The 16,377-nt window shown below is 37.1% G+C and overlaps 1 protein-coding gene across 2 annotated transcripts in view; it reads right to left on the reverse strand.

The window, feature by feature from the left end:
• Positions 1-16,377, reverse strand: part of LOC105383188 (translational regulator orb2) — a 65,556-nt gene that overhangs the window by 43,047 nt on the left and 6,132 nt on the right. For both annotated transcript variants that reach the window (XM_048624189.1, XM_048624188.1), the window contains exon 2: positions 5,653-5,737. In XM_048624189.1, coding sequence (XP_048480146.1) covers positions 5,653-5,737 — 85 coding nt within the window. The remainder of the gene's footprint in view (positions 1-5,652; positions 5,738-16,377) is intronic.

Here is a 16,377-nt window from a genome sequence, read left to right on the forward strand (position 1 = left end):
ACCTCCTCCTTTTTTAGAAGTCGGTTAAAAAGGGGGTCCCCGAAGTACGGGAGTGACTGTAGTTAATTTTCAAGGGAAAACTAAAACGTCATAATATTATTATGACCATAGACAAAATAGGACTCATGCTATTTTGTCAATCAAATTGAATCAAAATAGGATTCATTATTTTTCAAAATTAAAAGCTAAAAACCTAAGCTTAGCGGTTTATACCGTCACCAATTTGATTCCTAGTTTTTTTTTTTTTGTTTGAAAAACGTTTATTCATCAAATAATACAATAAAAACATACATTATACCCCAAACAGCAGTACTGTTTCTCGGGGAAGATACACTCTAGAAAAAAAAATATTTATACATAACTAGCCATTATACCAAAGCCTACAAATAACATCTAACATCTAAGTTAAAACTTAGTAAACTGTGCGGATACAATAGGTATAAGATAAAATAAACATTATAGTTTACGAGTAATAATAACGGTTCACAACTGTTTTAAAAAATGACTTTTAAGCAGTTTTTTCATTATTACAAACTTAAATGGTATTACACTTTTAGTTGCGTCACTCATTTTGTTAAAAATTTTTGGAATTATGTATTGCTTTGTTCGTTTACCATACTCATTGTTAACTTTAGGTACAAAAAACTTCGCCCTGCTTACTTGTCTGGTCTTTATCTTTCCTACAAACTGTGTTTTATACATGTTTGACCAATACTCTTCTTTCGCTAATTCAAAATGGTATTTTTTATCTACTGGTAATATTTTACAATGCATAAATAGTCCCTCATAATTATCTCTAAACTTTGCACTAGTGTTAGTGCACGCATTAAAGACCTAACATTGTCTAAGCTAGCCTAGACTGGTTGTGATAAGGTACGCTGCTCATCTAGCCAACCATTGTATTCAAGGTAAGGTCAGCAAAAACACAAATCATAGATTGTGACTTTATGACCAGCTAGCGAGCTTCGCTTCGCTTTAAAAAAGTTTTGCCATGGGAATTATGGGCTCTAAAATACTATCTGTGTTAATTCAGACACCTAAACATACTAAATTTATTTATTTATTTATTTACACACACACACATTGTAACATAACAGGAACACAAAACCCAACCAAAAACCAATTTATTTTTAAAAAATATTGGTCCAGCCGTGAAAGACTGACTTCCACATAAAATAATTTCACCTTTTTATGGTGTTATAAGTTTTACAACTGTGTCTCTGCATGTGGCCTTGCATCTTTTATGTGCTATTATGCGATTTTTTTAAATTATAGGTAAATATTATAAAACAAAAACAGGTTGCTTTTAGTATAATTGTTTACTTCTATCGGGATTTATAAATGTATTTATTAAAAAGCTCATAATCTAGGCAGAATAAAATTTAAGACATATTATTATACTTATTTTATAAAATCTCTGCAAGTAGACAGGTACGTACCAAAAATCATTGGTGTAATTTTGTGATCCAGCGGCTATTTACCCAAATACAATGATGTAATTAAACGGCTAAAATATATTTCCCACTATGTCACCGAAAAACACACTGGCACTTTATAATATTATTTTTTTAAATACAAAAGTTCACTGCACTCCACTGTCGAACGCACTGGCACACGAAAATCAGTAAAAATAGACTCAGACGTCTTCAGTCTTTGCCTATCTCGATTAGAAAAAAAACAAACGTCAAATTTAAATTTAAATATCGAACGCGCTCTGTTCCAACGCGCGCGCTGCACACACTAACACAATAATAGAGATGGGACGCTCATTTCAGCTGTTATCGATTAGACGACTGATTTGAATTCGTTGTTCGAATCTATCTGAACACATCTCGCGGGCGTCTTCTCAATTTGGCCGCGTATTTTAATCCTGATAAAATTAGATGTTGTTTCTAAACGCTGTTTCTTTGAGTAGTTTCGTATTTTGAATTTAGTCGCGTAAAGCCGTGAAAAGTCACGCGGTGCACATAATATGTTTGTCTATGTATTTCAGGATATAAATACAGTCGTTTCGTCTAGCGAGCCAAACTAGAAATGTCAGACTTGGAATAGTCTTTTTGCATTCATTCACACAACATGTTTGTCCTGTAATTTTATTTTTTCAGGAACTGTAAAGCGTTCTTGTTTATTTTAAGTTTGCTACTTAGATTAGGAGATGCTGTGATATATATTTTTAAGTAACATACTTGCTGAAGTAGTTGTTCCATATTAGGGGATAATTCAGAAGTACGTAGTTATAAGCAAATAAATAGTTTATTTAGATGGTATTTGGGTACTAATAAATTAAAATGGGAGACAATGTACTTCACTATATACAAGGTAAGTTTCAACCTAGGTAACAACAGCAACAACTAACAAGCATTAAATCATAATATTTTTATGATAGATTTATAGCCTTGCCTATGGTAATAAATTGATGGTACTTCCTAACTTGCATAAATATACATACAATACTGGATGATAAATTACTTTAACAAGGTACTTACTCAAACAGTTTTTTAACGTAAATAAACGTCCTAATATTTTCCGCCCAAATTCCTCTAAACTGTCACCTTCCTAAATAAACATACAGCCTCATTCCAAAAAAAAACCTTAAGCCTAATTTGACACAAGTAGCGAGCTACCGGCAAGGCCATGCCGACAAAAGGAGGTAACTGCAAACAGTGTTGTTACGCAAGCCACTTGCCAGTTGCCACCTTTTGTGATGCGCCCGTCACGGCTGTTTTGTACGGATAGCAACGCAATTTGAGGCTATGATTTTTTTTCTATTACCTATTTACTTTTTTCATGAAGTACTTATACAGGGTGTTGCAAAAAGGGTAAACCAAGCCGAAACCTACATGTGCAGCATGTTATATCTAAGCCCGAAACTGAAATCAGAATTTCAAAATTCGCGAAAAAATTTATTCATTCTCCATAGTCACGTGACCAACTAAGTTTCTATGGAAAAAAAAAAATTCGGGTTAGTATACAATTTTTGCAACACCCTGTATAAAATAACGTAAACTATGCAAGGAGAGTTTTTATAAATGTATTTTATACATATGTGGGATCATTGCGAAATCAGTTTGATTTATTATTATTAATATATCACGTAGCGTTTCATTTCTTATCTAAGATAAGCCAGATAAATTTATGTAAGAATTGAAAAATCATTTATTGTGAAACTGAGTACCGCAAGCTTGACTATAGTAATCTATGATTGTATTGTATATACAACATAATATTTAGACATAAGGGAGCCTTAATTGCCACATAAACTTAGACAGTGTTCATCTGATGTTTAACGGTGTCAAAATAAATGCCTTATAAAATTATTTACTTTACCAAATACCATTCTAAACACACGGCAAACGCTGTTTAAACTTTGTTGTTACCACAACAGTATATTCAGAAGATATTTTAAGTAGCTTATTATACTTCAACCCAAGATTGCCTCAATGAGACAGTTTTAAACTATAAGGCCGCCTAATGTATAATATTACTTATTTATTTTGAGCTAATCCTAACTAATATTATAAATGCGAAAGTAACTGTGTCTGTCTGTCTGTCTGTCTGTCTGTTACTCTTTCACGCCAAAACTACTGAACGGATTTGAATGAAATTTGGTATACATACGGTCTAGACCCTGGGAAAGAACATAGGCTACTTTTTATCCCGGAATTCCCACGGGAAAACTTTTTAAGGCGAAGCGAAGCGCGCGTGAACAGCTAGTGTTAAATATACAAATTAAGAGTATCAATAATTACTGTAATTTTATTGCACTATAGAGCTTCCACTATGTTATTGTACTTTTGACGTTTCCTTATGTCTGGTAAGTAAAGTTGGTTTTCCTTTGAAAATCAAATATGTATGGGATTTTTAATGTAAAAAAAAAAACAATAATAATGGACAGAGTATAGTAAGTGCTATTTAAAATTTCATTTTTTTGTCTGACCTACTTCCGTTGCTGTCGGTACTCCAACTCTGCTAAATAGGAAGTCCCGTCGCGTCATTTAGCACATTTATCAACGAATCACTATAGCTTGTCAACTGGAGCGTCACTCTATACTGACGAAAAACAAACCACAGTCGTCTAAATATCGCACCTTTAGTACAATATCGACTCAACTCAAAATTTTGGGATTTAGACTTTTTGACTTAGGCCGACTCAATAAAATGGCTTCCTTTATCTAAGTACATGCGTACCAAATTCCCTAAACATGAATCATAAAAATTTGATACCAGAAGCAAATTAGTGAAAAATCTTTGTTTTTCGCGTGTCCCCAAAAAGTGGGTTTTTTGAGTTAGGTCATTATTGTACTAAAGGTGTGATATAATAGCCCCGTTTGGACAGCTACACAAATTTGCTATTTACTCTTGATTTACTTGATGAAATACATACAACGCATAATCAGGCTCATTTTTTAACGGCTGAAAAAAAAAGAACTTTTGAGGCCCCAAAAGTTACTTAGGGTGGGTTGCACCATTTAACTTTAACTATTACAAACGTCAAATCCCTTGACGAGAGAGATCAATCTTCAAGAGATTTGACGTTTGTAATAGTTAAAGTTAAATGGTGCAACCCACCCTTATTGTTTAGATTTTTCATGATTTAGATTTGACACCAGCTGTCATCCCATACATTTTTGACGACTGTAACGAGAGCTGTCGTGCAATCGGCACGTTTAATACAACGAGATAGAGTCGTGGCTCGAGCAGCAGCGCTTTGAGACTTAGTTTTTCGTGATATAGAAAAAAAAAAACCACGCACTCACGCCTTGTACTAATGTACTCCCTTGCGGGGTAGGCAGAGGTGCATTGCTGCACCCACTTTTCGCCAGAGTGTTATGTTAGTCCCAATGTAATAGGGGGCGGGCCTATTGCCATTTAATGGGCACATCCAAGACCCGAGAACAAATATCTGTGTTTAAACAAATATCTGCCCCAGCCGGGAATCGAACCCGGGACCATCGGCTCAGTAGTCAGGGTCACTAACCACTACGCCATTCGGTCGTGATATAGAATGACCCCATACCCTCGTGCGCAGGCGCTGATAGCGTTGCAGTATTAGATATAGTTATATTTACATACATAGATAAAAAATATACGAACTAGATGGTGTATGGTGTGTCACATACAAAAACAAAGCAAAATCTGAACGCATTTTGTTTTCTGTCAAACCGTGTTAGGATCAACCTCAAGTCTGTTTTTTAATCTGAGGTACTTAATTGACAGATTCTGAACGGTTCATCAAAAGTCGATTGTGTCGTTCTTTTGACGGGAATCGATAGGTATCTGAGATTAAAAACAGACTATAATGTACCAATTGTATATTGTACCAATGAAAAAGACACAGATCTAATCAAACATGAGCTCAGTAGTAGAAGCTGGGTGTTATTAACATTTATCGGGGCTAGAGAAGTTTCTTTTGCACTGAAACTCCAAAGTCAAAGTCAAAGTCAATTTTTTTTATTCATCGTACAAATATAAAATTTTCTGATGAACGTCAATTTTTACAAATTACTCTCCATTCGGATAAGGGGGGCTCTTTCTTTCTAAGGAGAAGAACGGAGGCAAGAAACTCCTGAGCCATCTTTTAAAAAAAAAGACTTAAAACTAGTTGCACTCCATCTAGTCCGCATATTGTTAATCTAAGTTCAAGTTAAATACCTTTCATGTGGTCCGACGTGTCCGCTCGCATGATATCTGTGAGGTAGTGCTCGAGGGACCGCATGTTGTCTAGGCCTGAACGTTCCTGAAAATTATAGAAAAAAAACATTTTAAAATATGCTAGCTGAAAAATTCTGAAAAACCACCTAAAAATAATTTTCAAAATCGGTCCATAAACGGCGCAGTAATCGGTGAACATACACAAAAAATATATAAATAAAACCGGCCAAGTGCGAGTCGGGCTCGCGCACAAAGGGTTCCGTAGCTTAAATCAACCTATCTCAAAAACTATAAGAGATACTTTGATCAAACCAAAAATCGTTGAAAGAGTTAATTAGCATGCATCACCTCTATTTTTTTTAGAATTTTATACCCCGTAGTTATAAAAATAGAGGGGGGGGGACATACTTTTTACGACTTTGAGAGCTGATATCTCAAAAACCGTTCACTTTAAGAAAAATGTTTTTTAGAAAACTTTATATCATTTTAAAAGACCTTTCCATTGATACCCCACACGGGTATGTACATCGAAAAAAAAAATTTCATCCCTCAGTTACATGTATGAGGGGCCCCACCCCCAATTCTTTTTTTTACTATTTAGTGTCATATTTTTGTAGCGGTTCATACAACACATATTCCCATCAAATTTCATCACTGTAGTACTTATAGTTTCCGAGTAAATCGGCTGCGACAGACGGACAGACGGACAGACGGACAGACGGACATGACGAAACTATAAGGGTTCCGTTTTTGCCATTTTGGCTACGGAACCCTAAAAAAAAGATCCCGATGAATTGAGAACCTCCCCCTTTTATTGAAGTCGGTTAAAAAGAGCAGTGGTCGGAAATGGTCCAAGCTTAGGAAGGCAGTTTAGACCTTGAAGATATGCACAAAGGTTCCACTCGAGAGAGCCAGGTGCAGGTACTACTGATTGGATGACCGACTGGTGTAGTGATCCTGAGTGCTATGCCGAAGGTCCCGGGTGCGATTCCCGGCTGGGACAGATATTTGGTTAACTTTGAATAAGGCAAAAGCAAAATAGTTCCCACCTTATTTAGAACTCTAGTTTTCAAAATGAGTTACAGGCGAAAACCAATGTTTTTTTTTGTATTGCCATGCCTTATCGGATCATACGAGCGATGTTTCTACTCATTCAGGCTAGAGACAGACGCACAGATACAATACGTCATATTTTAAACACTTGTTACGGTGCCGGTGGTAAAAATTGTCTCTACAATCGCCGCAATAGCTACATTGCGAATTTTCTGTTGGAAGGCACTTTAAGTATGTAACGTGATATAATAATATACCTAGTATTAAATACCGACGACCGAATGGCGTAGTGGTTAGTGACCTGACTACTGTGCCGATGGTCCCGGGTTCGATTCCCGGCCGGGGCAGATATTTGTTTAAACACATATATTTGTTCTCGGGTCTTGGATGTGCCCGTAAAATGGCAATAGGCCCGCCCCCTATTACATTGGCACTAACATAACACTCTGGCGAAAAGTGGGTGCAGCAATGCACCTCTGCCTACCCCGCAAAGGAGTACATTAGTACAAGGCGTGAGTGCGTGTTTTTGTTTTTTTTTTTTTTTGTTAGTATTAAATATACCTACAGTCCTAAACAGGTCTAGCTCTCACAGCTTTCCATAAAATAATTGCTATCCCGGGCAATGGTGGGCTTTTTTTGTTTTATTATTCTGTCTCAGTGTGTCAAATAAATGTATCTTTCTTTCTTTCTTTCTTTCTTTCTTTCTTTCTTTCTTTCTTTCTTTCTTTCAATGAAAAAGTTCCAGTGACAAAAACACCAAATCGAAAAAGCTCAGTGACGCTGATTTTAATGTTTTTAAAGTTGGGCTCATTTATTGCTGGCATTTCGTAAGTGGAACTTTATTATGTACCTACAGTCGTAGATAGGTATAGCTCTCGGGATGTATGGATCGCTTTTCATAAAATACTAGCTGTTCCCGCGCGCTTCGCTTCGCCTTAAAAAGTTTTACCGTGGGAATTCCGGGATAAAAAGTAGCCTATGTTCTTTCCCAGGGTCTAGACCGTATGTATACCAAATTTCATTCAAATCCGTTCAGTAGTTTTGGCGTGAAAGAGTAACAGACAGACAGACAGACAGACAGACAGACACAGTTACTTTCGCATTTATAATATTAGTTAGGATTACAGTATGTAGATAGGTATAGCTTTCAGAATGGATGGATCGCTTTTCATGAAATTTTACACTAAGATAATATTCCATGTATTTCAATGTACGAACATACAATACATAACAAACGCCATAGGCTAATGTGTCTTGTCCTGTCTTGTTATGTAATCACTATAATTATATGGCTTAAACTAAGGGCGTGCAAACGAAGCGTGGGACACCCACCAGCCTGCTGGATCGATGACCTTTATGCTGAGAAACCGATAAGCAAGTTTCTCTAGTCGTTACCACGAATGGCATACAGGCAAGCATAGCGTGGGACGCCTTCTGGCCTACTGAAACGATAACCTTAGACAAGAAGCCGGTAGAGGCTGGATGAGGAAGGCCGAGGACAGAGTGTTGTGGCGCTTAGGATAGGCCTTTGTCCAACAGTGGACGATTAGAGGCTAACGATAACATAACCACTAATTGAAGACACCTAAGCGCGTATAAAACACTGTAAACGAGGGGTCTCTCCACTGGACTATATTGATTCGGCCCTAGTGACCTAGTTTGGGTACGCAGTGTGACGTCACACCGGCATTGCGCTAGCAGGCCTTGCCAAGTGATTATAACCCCTAAAGTTAGCGGCTAAGAGTGAAAGTTGAATGAATGGTGAAGTTGGATTTTAGATGTGGGTAAAAATGCTTTGATGTCTTTTAGGAATTAATTTGGCGAGTTAACATAGAAAGTCGTATTTTGAACGTTTGGACATATTTTTATCGATGAGCGAAAGATGGGTGTTATTAAGTTAAGTAGACGTAAAATACGGTTTAATAGAAAATATGTACTTTAATACCGCGAGTCCGCGATGTACATTGTACATACGGTTAAAAAAGAGTGACATCTATGGATCTAACAATCTAAATATTTTTCCGATGTTATGTATGTATTTTGTACCTAAAGCAAATAAATAATTTATCTATATAAGTACCTTTTTGCTGACTGTACACGTGTACACTGGACTGTATTTAATGTCCCGCATTAATCACTTTTGCCGCCGCCTGTACCCATGTACATTTGCGAATAGAAGTGACATTTAGAGTCTTCCTGTTTCGGCTATTTTAAGTCGAATGTAATTTACAGCAAAACAAAACAAATAAGTATAACGAAGTGGTCTTAATCTTAGATTTAGAGATGTTACAAAGTATGTCCGCATTGGGACCATACAATGTATACTGACAACTTAGATTAACAATATACGGATAAGATGGATTGTCAGTGCCAAAGAAAAGTCTCGAAAAAGAACACCTCACTCCCAAAACTGAGCTCTTATTTTAAATCCGGTCGGTTAGCAAAATTGTGACTTTATTCACTACCTATCTGATGTATATCTTAGATGGGAATAGGTACACGTATATTATCTTTCTAAGATAAACACAACAAAAATGCGTGATAAAAAGAAAAATGACTAACGTAAGTACCTACCAAAATTTTACCATGCGGAATTTCCCAAGTTAAAATAGTTACCTAGGTTCATCCTAACTAATATTATAAATGCGAAAGTAACTGTGTCTGTCTGTCTGTTACTCTTTCACGCCAAAACTTCTGAACGGATTTGAATGAAATTTGGTACAAATATGGTCTAGACCTTGAGAAAAACATAGGTTACTTTTTATCCCGGAATTCCCACGGGAAAACTTTTTAAGGCGAAGTGAAGCTCGCGGGAACAGCTAGTAATAATAAAATTTGAAAAAAAAACACCTAGTACTTTTTGCATTTAAAGCGACCGGTCTGGCAAGTTTTTGGGTTCAACGCACGATAAGAAAATGTGTTGTGTAGAATAATTTAACAAATGATGTTAAAAAAAACTGCCTGGAGGGTTAGTCTATGCTGGTGGAAAACGAACGAACGAGAGCTGTCGTGCAATCTGCACGTTTAAGACAACGAGATAGAGTGGTGGATCGCGCGGCAGCACTCCGAATCTTGGCTTTGCTTCTTTTACTAATTTAATTTTCGGGCTTAGATAGGTATTTTAACATGCACTTGTAGGTTTCGACTTAGTATACCCTTTTTGCAGCAACTGACAGTGCCACAAACTTATCTGTTCCGGTGAGAGCTCACGTAAATGTCTAATATTTCTTGATTCTATGAGATTTTAAGTTTGCCCGTAGTGGTAATTCACCCTTGCGGTTTTAATAAACCCATCTAATCTATATGAATATATAATTCATTGATATGAATATGAGATATGAATAAATTAAGTTCGGTCTCACCGGAACAGATAAGTTTGTCGCACTATAAGAGTGACCCCCCTGAGCGCATTGAGTATATTTTTTTTCGAACGAGCAGTGAAAATTTAAATTTGTATGGCGCGGAGCTAGTGCACCGCTAGGTGGCGACTCTCTCGCCCCATACAAATTTACGTTTACTTTTTGTCTATGCCGCTACCCAGTGAGTGAGCGCCTAATGTACAGCGGTCCGGTGGGTGTCCCACGTTAATTTAGCCAACTTAAGCCCCAAAATATAATGTGTCACTTACTTATCTACCAAATTCACAAATCAGAGCAGCGTACAAAAACCTGCTGAGTTTAAATAAGTAGATAACACGAGAAGATATCAAACCAGTGATAAGGTGTCGCATGTCGTTGACACTTCTTTTGATAAAAATTGCGTGCGCCTAAATTTCGTTAGACTTGGACATTTTGTATTTGACTTTTTAGAGAGCAATTTTGCAGAGAATCTCCTCACTATTCGGAAACGCAAAACGGAATTAGTTCGATTTGAAGATTTGTGAATTTATTCATTAAATGCAATTGGATGTCATGTTATTATTATGAGTCATTAGGTTGAACTTAAAACAATTGACAGTTAACAAAATGCGTACAGTGCCACAAACTTATCTGTTCTGGTGAGAGTTCACATAAATGTCTAATATTTCTTCATTCTAAAAGATTTTATGTTAGCTCGTATTGTTAATTCGCTCTTGCGGTCTTAATAAACCCATCTAATCTTTTACAATATATAATTCATTAATGAGTAATGAGATATGGATCAATTTAGTTCTCTCTCACCGGAACAGATAAGTTTGTCGCACTATATATTTTTTATTTTGCTTTTTTATGTGACACACCATTTTGTTCGTAAGTACCTATATTGATGTTGATTCTGAAGGCAGAAATTCTAATTTTAACGCTGTCAAACTAAAAAAATTGCTAGCATAAAATGACATTTACGGAAACAATCATAAAGTCTAATTTTAAACAAAGAAATTAAGGTTTTGACTGCTCTAAATTTAGACTTTCTGCCTTCAGAATCGACATCATTGTTAATCTAAGTCGTAATTAATGAAGAGATATCAGTTTAAAAAAAAAGAACCCTCCCATTTTTACAAAGTAAGTATTAGAACACGGAAGAAAAAGGCACTTTCGAGATCATCACACTACAGAATGTTGGTAAAATAACAGTAGAATTGGGTTATCAGCCCGCACCTGTGAGCGCAGGCGGGTTGTGTCAACAGACTCTCTTATCTGGGGGCCTATTCCGCTGGTAAAAACGGAAATAATCTGGCAGTCAGTAAAAAGACGACCGAATGGCGTAGTGGTTAGTGACCCTGACTACTGAGCCGATGGACCCGGGTTCGATTCCCGGCTGGGGCAGATATTTGTTTAAACACAGATATTTGTTCTCAGGTCTTGGATGTGCCCGTAAAATGGCAATAGGCCCGCCCCCTATTACATTGGGACTAACAGAACACTCGACGAAAAGTGGGTGCAGCAATGCACCTCTGCCTACCCCGCAAGGGAGTACATTAGTACAAGGCGTGAGTGCGTGTTTTTTTTTTTTTTAGTAGGTAAAAAGTATTAGGTTTAATCGATTGGCTCTCACGACTATGGAGCATTTACTCGCCTGTCCCCTGTGCCCTTCCACCTGCACTCGGGAAGACTTACTCCAGGCCAACCAGAATGCTATCAAAGTTGCTTCTTTTTGGTCTGGACAAATTCAAAATTCGCATGTTCACTGACACGAAAGAAGAAGAATGATATTTATTTAAAATAATATGAAAAGGGTTATTTTCGCAATTTCAGAGTTAGGGCCAGTTTTACAGTGTCTAAATAGATAAAAGCTACCTTTGGAATAAAATATTAAATACATACTGTCGCTGTCTAAAACATAATAACAGAGAGTGACAGCATGTCTTTTATCCCACAGTTAACTATATCCATATCCAGACATTTTGAAACGGGCCCTTAGTCTCATAATGAAAGAAGCTCTGTATGTTGGGTACATTGACGTGCCAACGGGAAGTAAGTACACTGATAAATTTCTACCCTATATCTAATATTTTGTCGCTTGACAATCACCAGAATAGGGGCGTAGCACACACGTCGTTTTATCTGGTACAGATGGCTGCGGCATTCGTCCTTACATGTTACTATTAGGTACTTAGATATGTTACACACACAGCCAAGGATAATAATACAATCCAAATCGTGCCTATAGTTTTATAGTCAACTGGGATTATTCCAAAAATTGCCTGGAAACTACTAACGTTTCAAAATCAAAATCAATTTACACCTAACTTCCAAAAAGAAGTGAAAAACAAATGAAAACGTATAATATTATTATGTATATGGGGGTCTCACACACGGCTATCCGACTCCAACCCAAGCTAGGCAGAGCCTGTAATTGGGTATCGGACAGCTGATATATCTAATAACATATCTACGCCTACATACATAGATAGGTAATTATTAAGCGTCAATTCACACGTACCACAACCACACCACGTCGCAGCGACAAAATGTGGTCAAGCTGTGGTTACGTGTGAATTGTGTGACAGCGGCTTTTTGCATGTACGCCCGACCACATCGCGTGGTTGTGGTGTGGTTGTGGCTGTGGTGTGGTTGTGGTACGTCTGAATTGACCCTAAGGATAAAAACAAAGAGCTTGGTAACTTCTGCCTTTCCAGCACCAATAAGACAGATTATTTAATTTCTGAAATAAAACTGCACATGTCACACGAATTAAAATATAACCGTTACCGTTACCAGTATCGTAAATGTTAACGACTCATAAATGTTAACGATTTTACAGTTACAGTTAGGTAGATACAAGGTAACAACTGCAAGCATTTGAATTTTCAGTACAGAACTGTAAAAAAGTATGTGTATCTATATGCTATTTTTAGGGTTCCGTACATTAAAAAGTGTACACGGAACCCTTATAGAATCATTTATACACGTCACCTATTATGTGAAAAAAAGATACAAAACAGTATGATTTTTTTGAAAAAAAAAACATAAATTACATTGCAAAGTAAGAGTAAACATAATAGGGGGCCGTATCGCTAAAAGCGATATCTTTCAGGCAACCTTTGGGTTAAATAAATGATGAAGACGTAGGTACACGTTGCATGCAAATAAAAGTACTTGCTAGAGATATTTTTCTGTAGCAGTTATGTTGCAAAAAACGCCAATTTTAAGCTTTTTTGACGATTATTTAAATCAATCAACTAAGGGATGATTTTTCAATGGTCAGATAAAAGATATCTGGGGAATATTAAATTTATGATGCTGATTTCGCGTAGGTCTGAGTGTTTGCATTAGACAATGACAACAACAATTTTATTCCTCAGATAACATTGATCTGACTATTGAAAAATCAGCCCTAAAGCTGATAAGTTGCTCTACTGCAGGTTTCGCGGGTTTTATAAATGTTGATCCAGTGTGATAGGTCAAAGTCAAAGTCAAAGTCAGGTGGGTGGATAGGCAGTGGGCTTATTGCAGTAACCAGTTCCCATCCCACCAACATGTCCGCATAATAAACGAACATAATCATTAATATTTAAACCACCGGACGTGTACTCATTGTACCCTAACATTAAACCCACGTGAAACTGGCTTGTTCCGCGACCGAACACCCTGAATGAGCATTTTTAATGAAACTGCGAAATAAAATTTAATTTTGCTTGGGACAGGTTTGCTGGAAGTTAACATTTTGTTGGTCTGTATGAGGTGGGTCTAAAATTTATCGGTACTCTAGCTACTTAACTTTTATTAGAATAATAATCTATTGTCAGATTCACATATTTAAATTGTATCTATTGTTGTTTTTTCAGTAATATAATTAAATATATTTTCTTTTTTTCTTTCAAACGTTTTTGGGATTGAACAGGATTGAGTTTTTAGAACTTAATAATTTCGTGTTACTGTACACAACTTATCAAATAGCGTTATCTTATATGGCGTATGTAGGTATATATAGAATCCCTCTGAATTGCAAAAATTAATCATCCTAATTATTGAACATTTAAATCGCGTAATACTACTTTAGCATCCTACTTTTTAACCATTTTTGGGGTATGTGTGTATAATAATAGGAGACCGAATCCAAAATTTTCAGATCAAAGCGAATCGAACAGGAAAAAGCTATTTCTTCACAAAAACCATCCATCCACTTCCAATAGCTCACTGAGTGAATTTAAATCGACAAACCATTCGAACCATCGTTCCACCATTTTGCACCAGAGTCCCCATCACAAACCATTCTATCGAATCGAACCGCTACCGTGCCACCCCGACACATAAGCAATTAACTGTCAAGCATCTGTCACATCCATACAAGTTACGTCAGAAATGCTTAAGGATTATTAATGCTTTTCGGTGGTGGTAACCTCACATAACACTCATGGCAATAACCCGCCAGTCTTCGAGGAGGCTAATGTCTTGAAGTGTGGGTTTTAGCTTGTTAAGTTACGATGGCAGGACGCTCTGAAAATGAAAACTTACAGAAACACCTATCTTACCTATCTTTTACACTTTTCAAGCAGGACTATTTACAACACAACCATTTCTAGACCGCCACTGTCAAGCAAGATTAAGGCAGATGGAGGTCACTGTAATCTGGTTGTGAATCCACGCGCCTTATGTAATCAGTTAGGTATAGGTATATACCTAGTAAGAGCTAAAGAAAACCTTGAAGGCCATGCATTGATAAGAAAACTGAGATCATGAAAAACAAATCGGAAAATATTGTTTCGTTTTATAGTGAAAAATGGCTTATTTTTTTCTGTAGGTGCTTTACTCTTTAGTTTCTAGTCGAGCATACTTATAGGGGTCTGCCAAACCTTAATCGGTGATTACAAAAGCGGAATTGGTAATTTCTAGAAGTAGAAACGCTCATACAGCTATTTATAGATTTTTAGGGCCTTGCCACAAAAACTTAGACAGTATTTAACAGGTGCTTATAGCGCTGTCAAACGCCTACGAAATCTGTCAATTTCGTTTTAAACACTTCATAAACAGTGTTTTAAGTTTTTTGTGGTAGTACAGTTACATTCCAGGAATTAGTCAATACTAATTATAGTTTATTTAGTTATTTCGCGTATCGGTCATTCTAAGGGCCATTCATTTCACTATGTCTGGATAGTGGCTACCACTGGCGGTCAATGTCTAAAACATAATTACAGAGAGTGACAGCATGTCTTTCATCCCACCCCACAAACCAGACATTGTGAAACAGGCCCTAAACGTCATATTTTACACGTTTGAAAGTTTATACTTCGCACTAAGCGATATTTAATCTCCGCTTTTATCCTTGTCCGGGGCAATAAATTCGGCAGCCTCATCCTGAATAACCTACATAGAAGCTCGTGGGGTCACTCTATACTGACGAAATACGAACGAACGAGAGCTGTCGTGCAACAGGCACGTTTAACACAACGAGATAGAGTCGTGGGTCGCGAAACTTCGCTCGTTTTTCGGTATATAGAATGACCCCCCGAGGCTTGGGTGCGACCTACTTTCAGCCGCGTCGATGTAGGCCGCAATGCGTCGCTGCTATTGGCTGCCCTGCGTCAGTGGTGCCAACATGAAAAATACGGATAAGTGCGGGCCGGACTAGAGGTTTTCGGGGTTTTTTTTGCTGACATGGTGTTCCATTTATCGTTCACGAATTTATAAAAGTCTTATTCTTAACAAAATTTGTTTAGATTGTCCCCTGAGGCACCCCCTGAGGTTTAGTATATGTATACCACTATATTTAGTATATGTACCAATGTGTTTAGTATATATAAAACCCTGTCGACATTAATAACTATGTGGGCACATTTCACACACGGCCATCCGACCCCAAGCTAGGCAGAGCCTGTAATATGGGTATCGGACTGCTGATATATCTACACAGACAATATACAAATATGTGTCTTTAAACAAAATATCTGCCCCGGCCGGAAAACGAACCCGGAACCTTCGGCATAGCAATCAGTCACTAACCATTCGATCATCAAAACCCTGTGACCACAAACATCTCTACATAACATTCGTACATAATACCACATTGTTTCAGATTTCCACTTGCTAGTCCGTAAAAGAATTCGATTGTAGTTTTGTAACATTCAGTGTTGTTGTCCTAACAACCTGGCCAACTGAAAACATAGCTGCGACTTCGTTACATAGGGTACCTACTTGTACTTACTTATGTACATACATAATACATACACTAAGATGTTATACATAGACCATGGACCAGTTTTTTGATCCGTAGTTAACTCAACCATCCTAATCCTAACTTCCTAACTAATAT

This window comes from Plutella xylostella, chromosome 11 (genome assembly GCF_932276165.1).
Source record: "Plutella xylostella chromosome 11, ilPluXylo3.1, whole genome shotgun sequence".
NCBI classification, from domain to species: domain Eukaryota; kingdom Metazoa; phylum Arthropoda; class Insecta; order Lepidoptera; family Plutellidae; genus Plutella; species Plutella xylostella.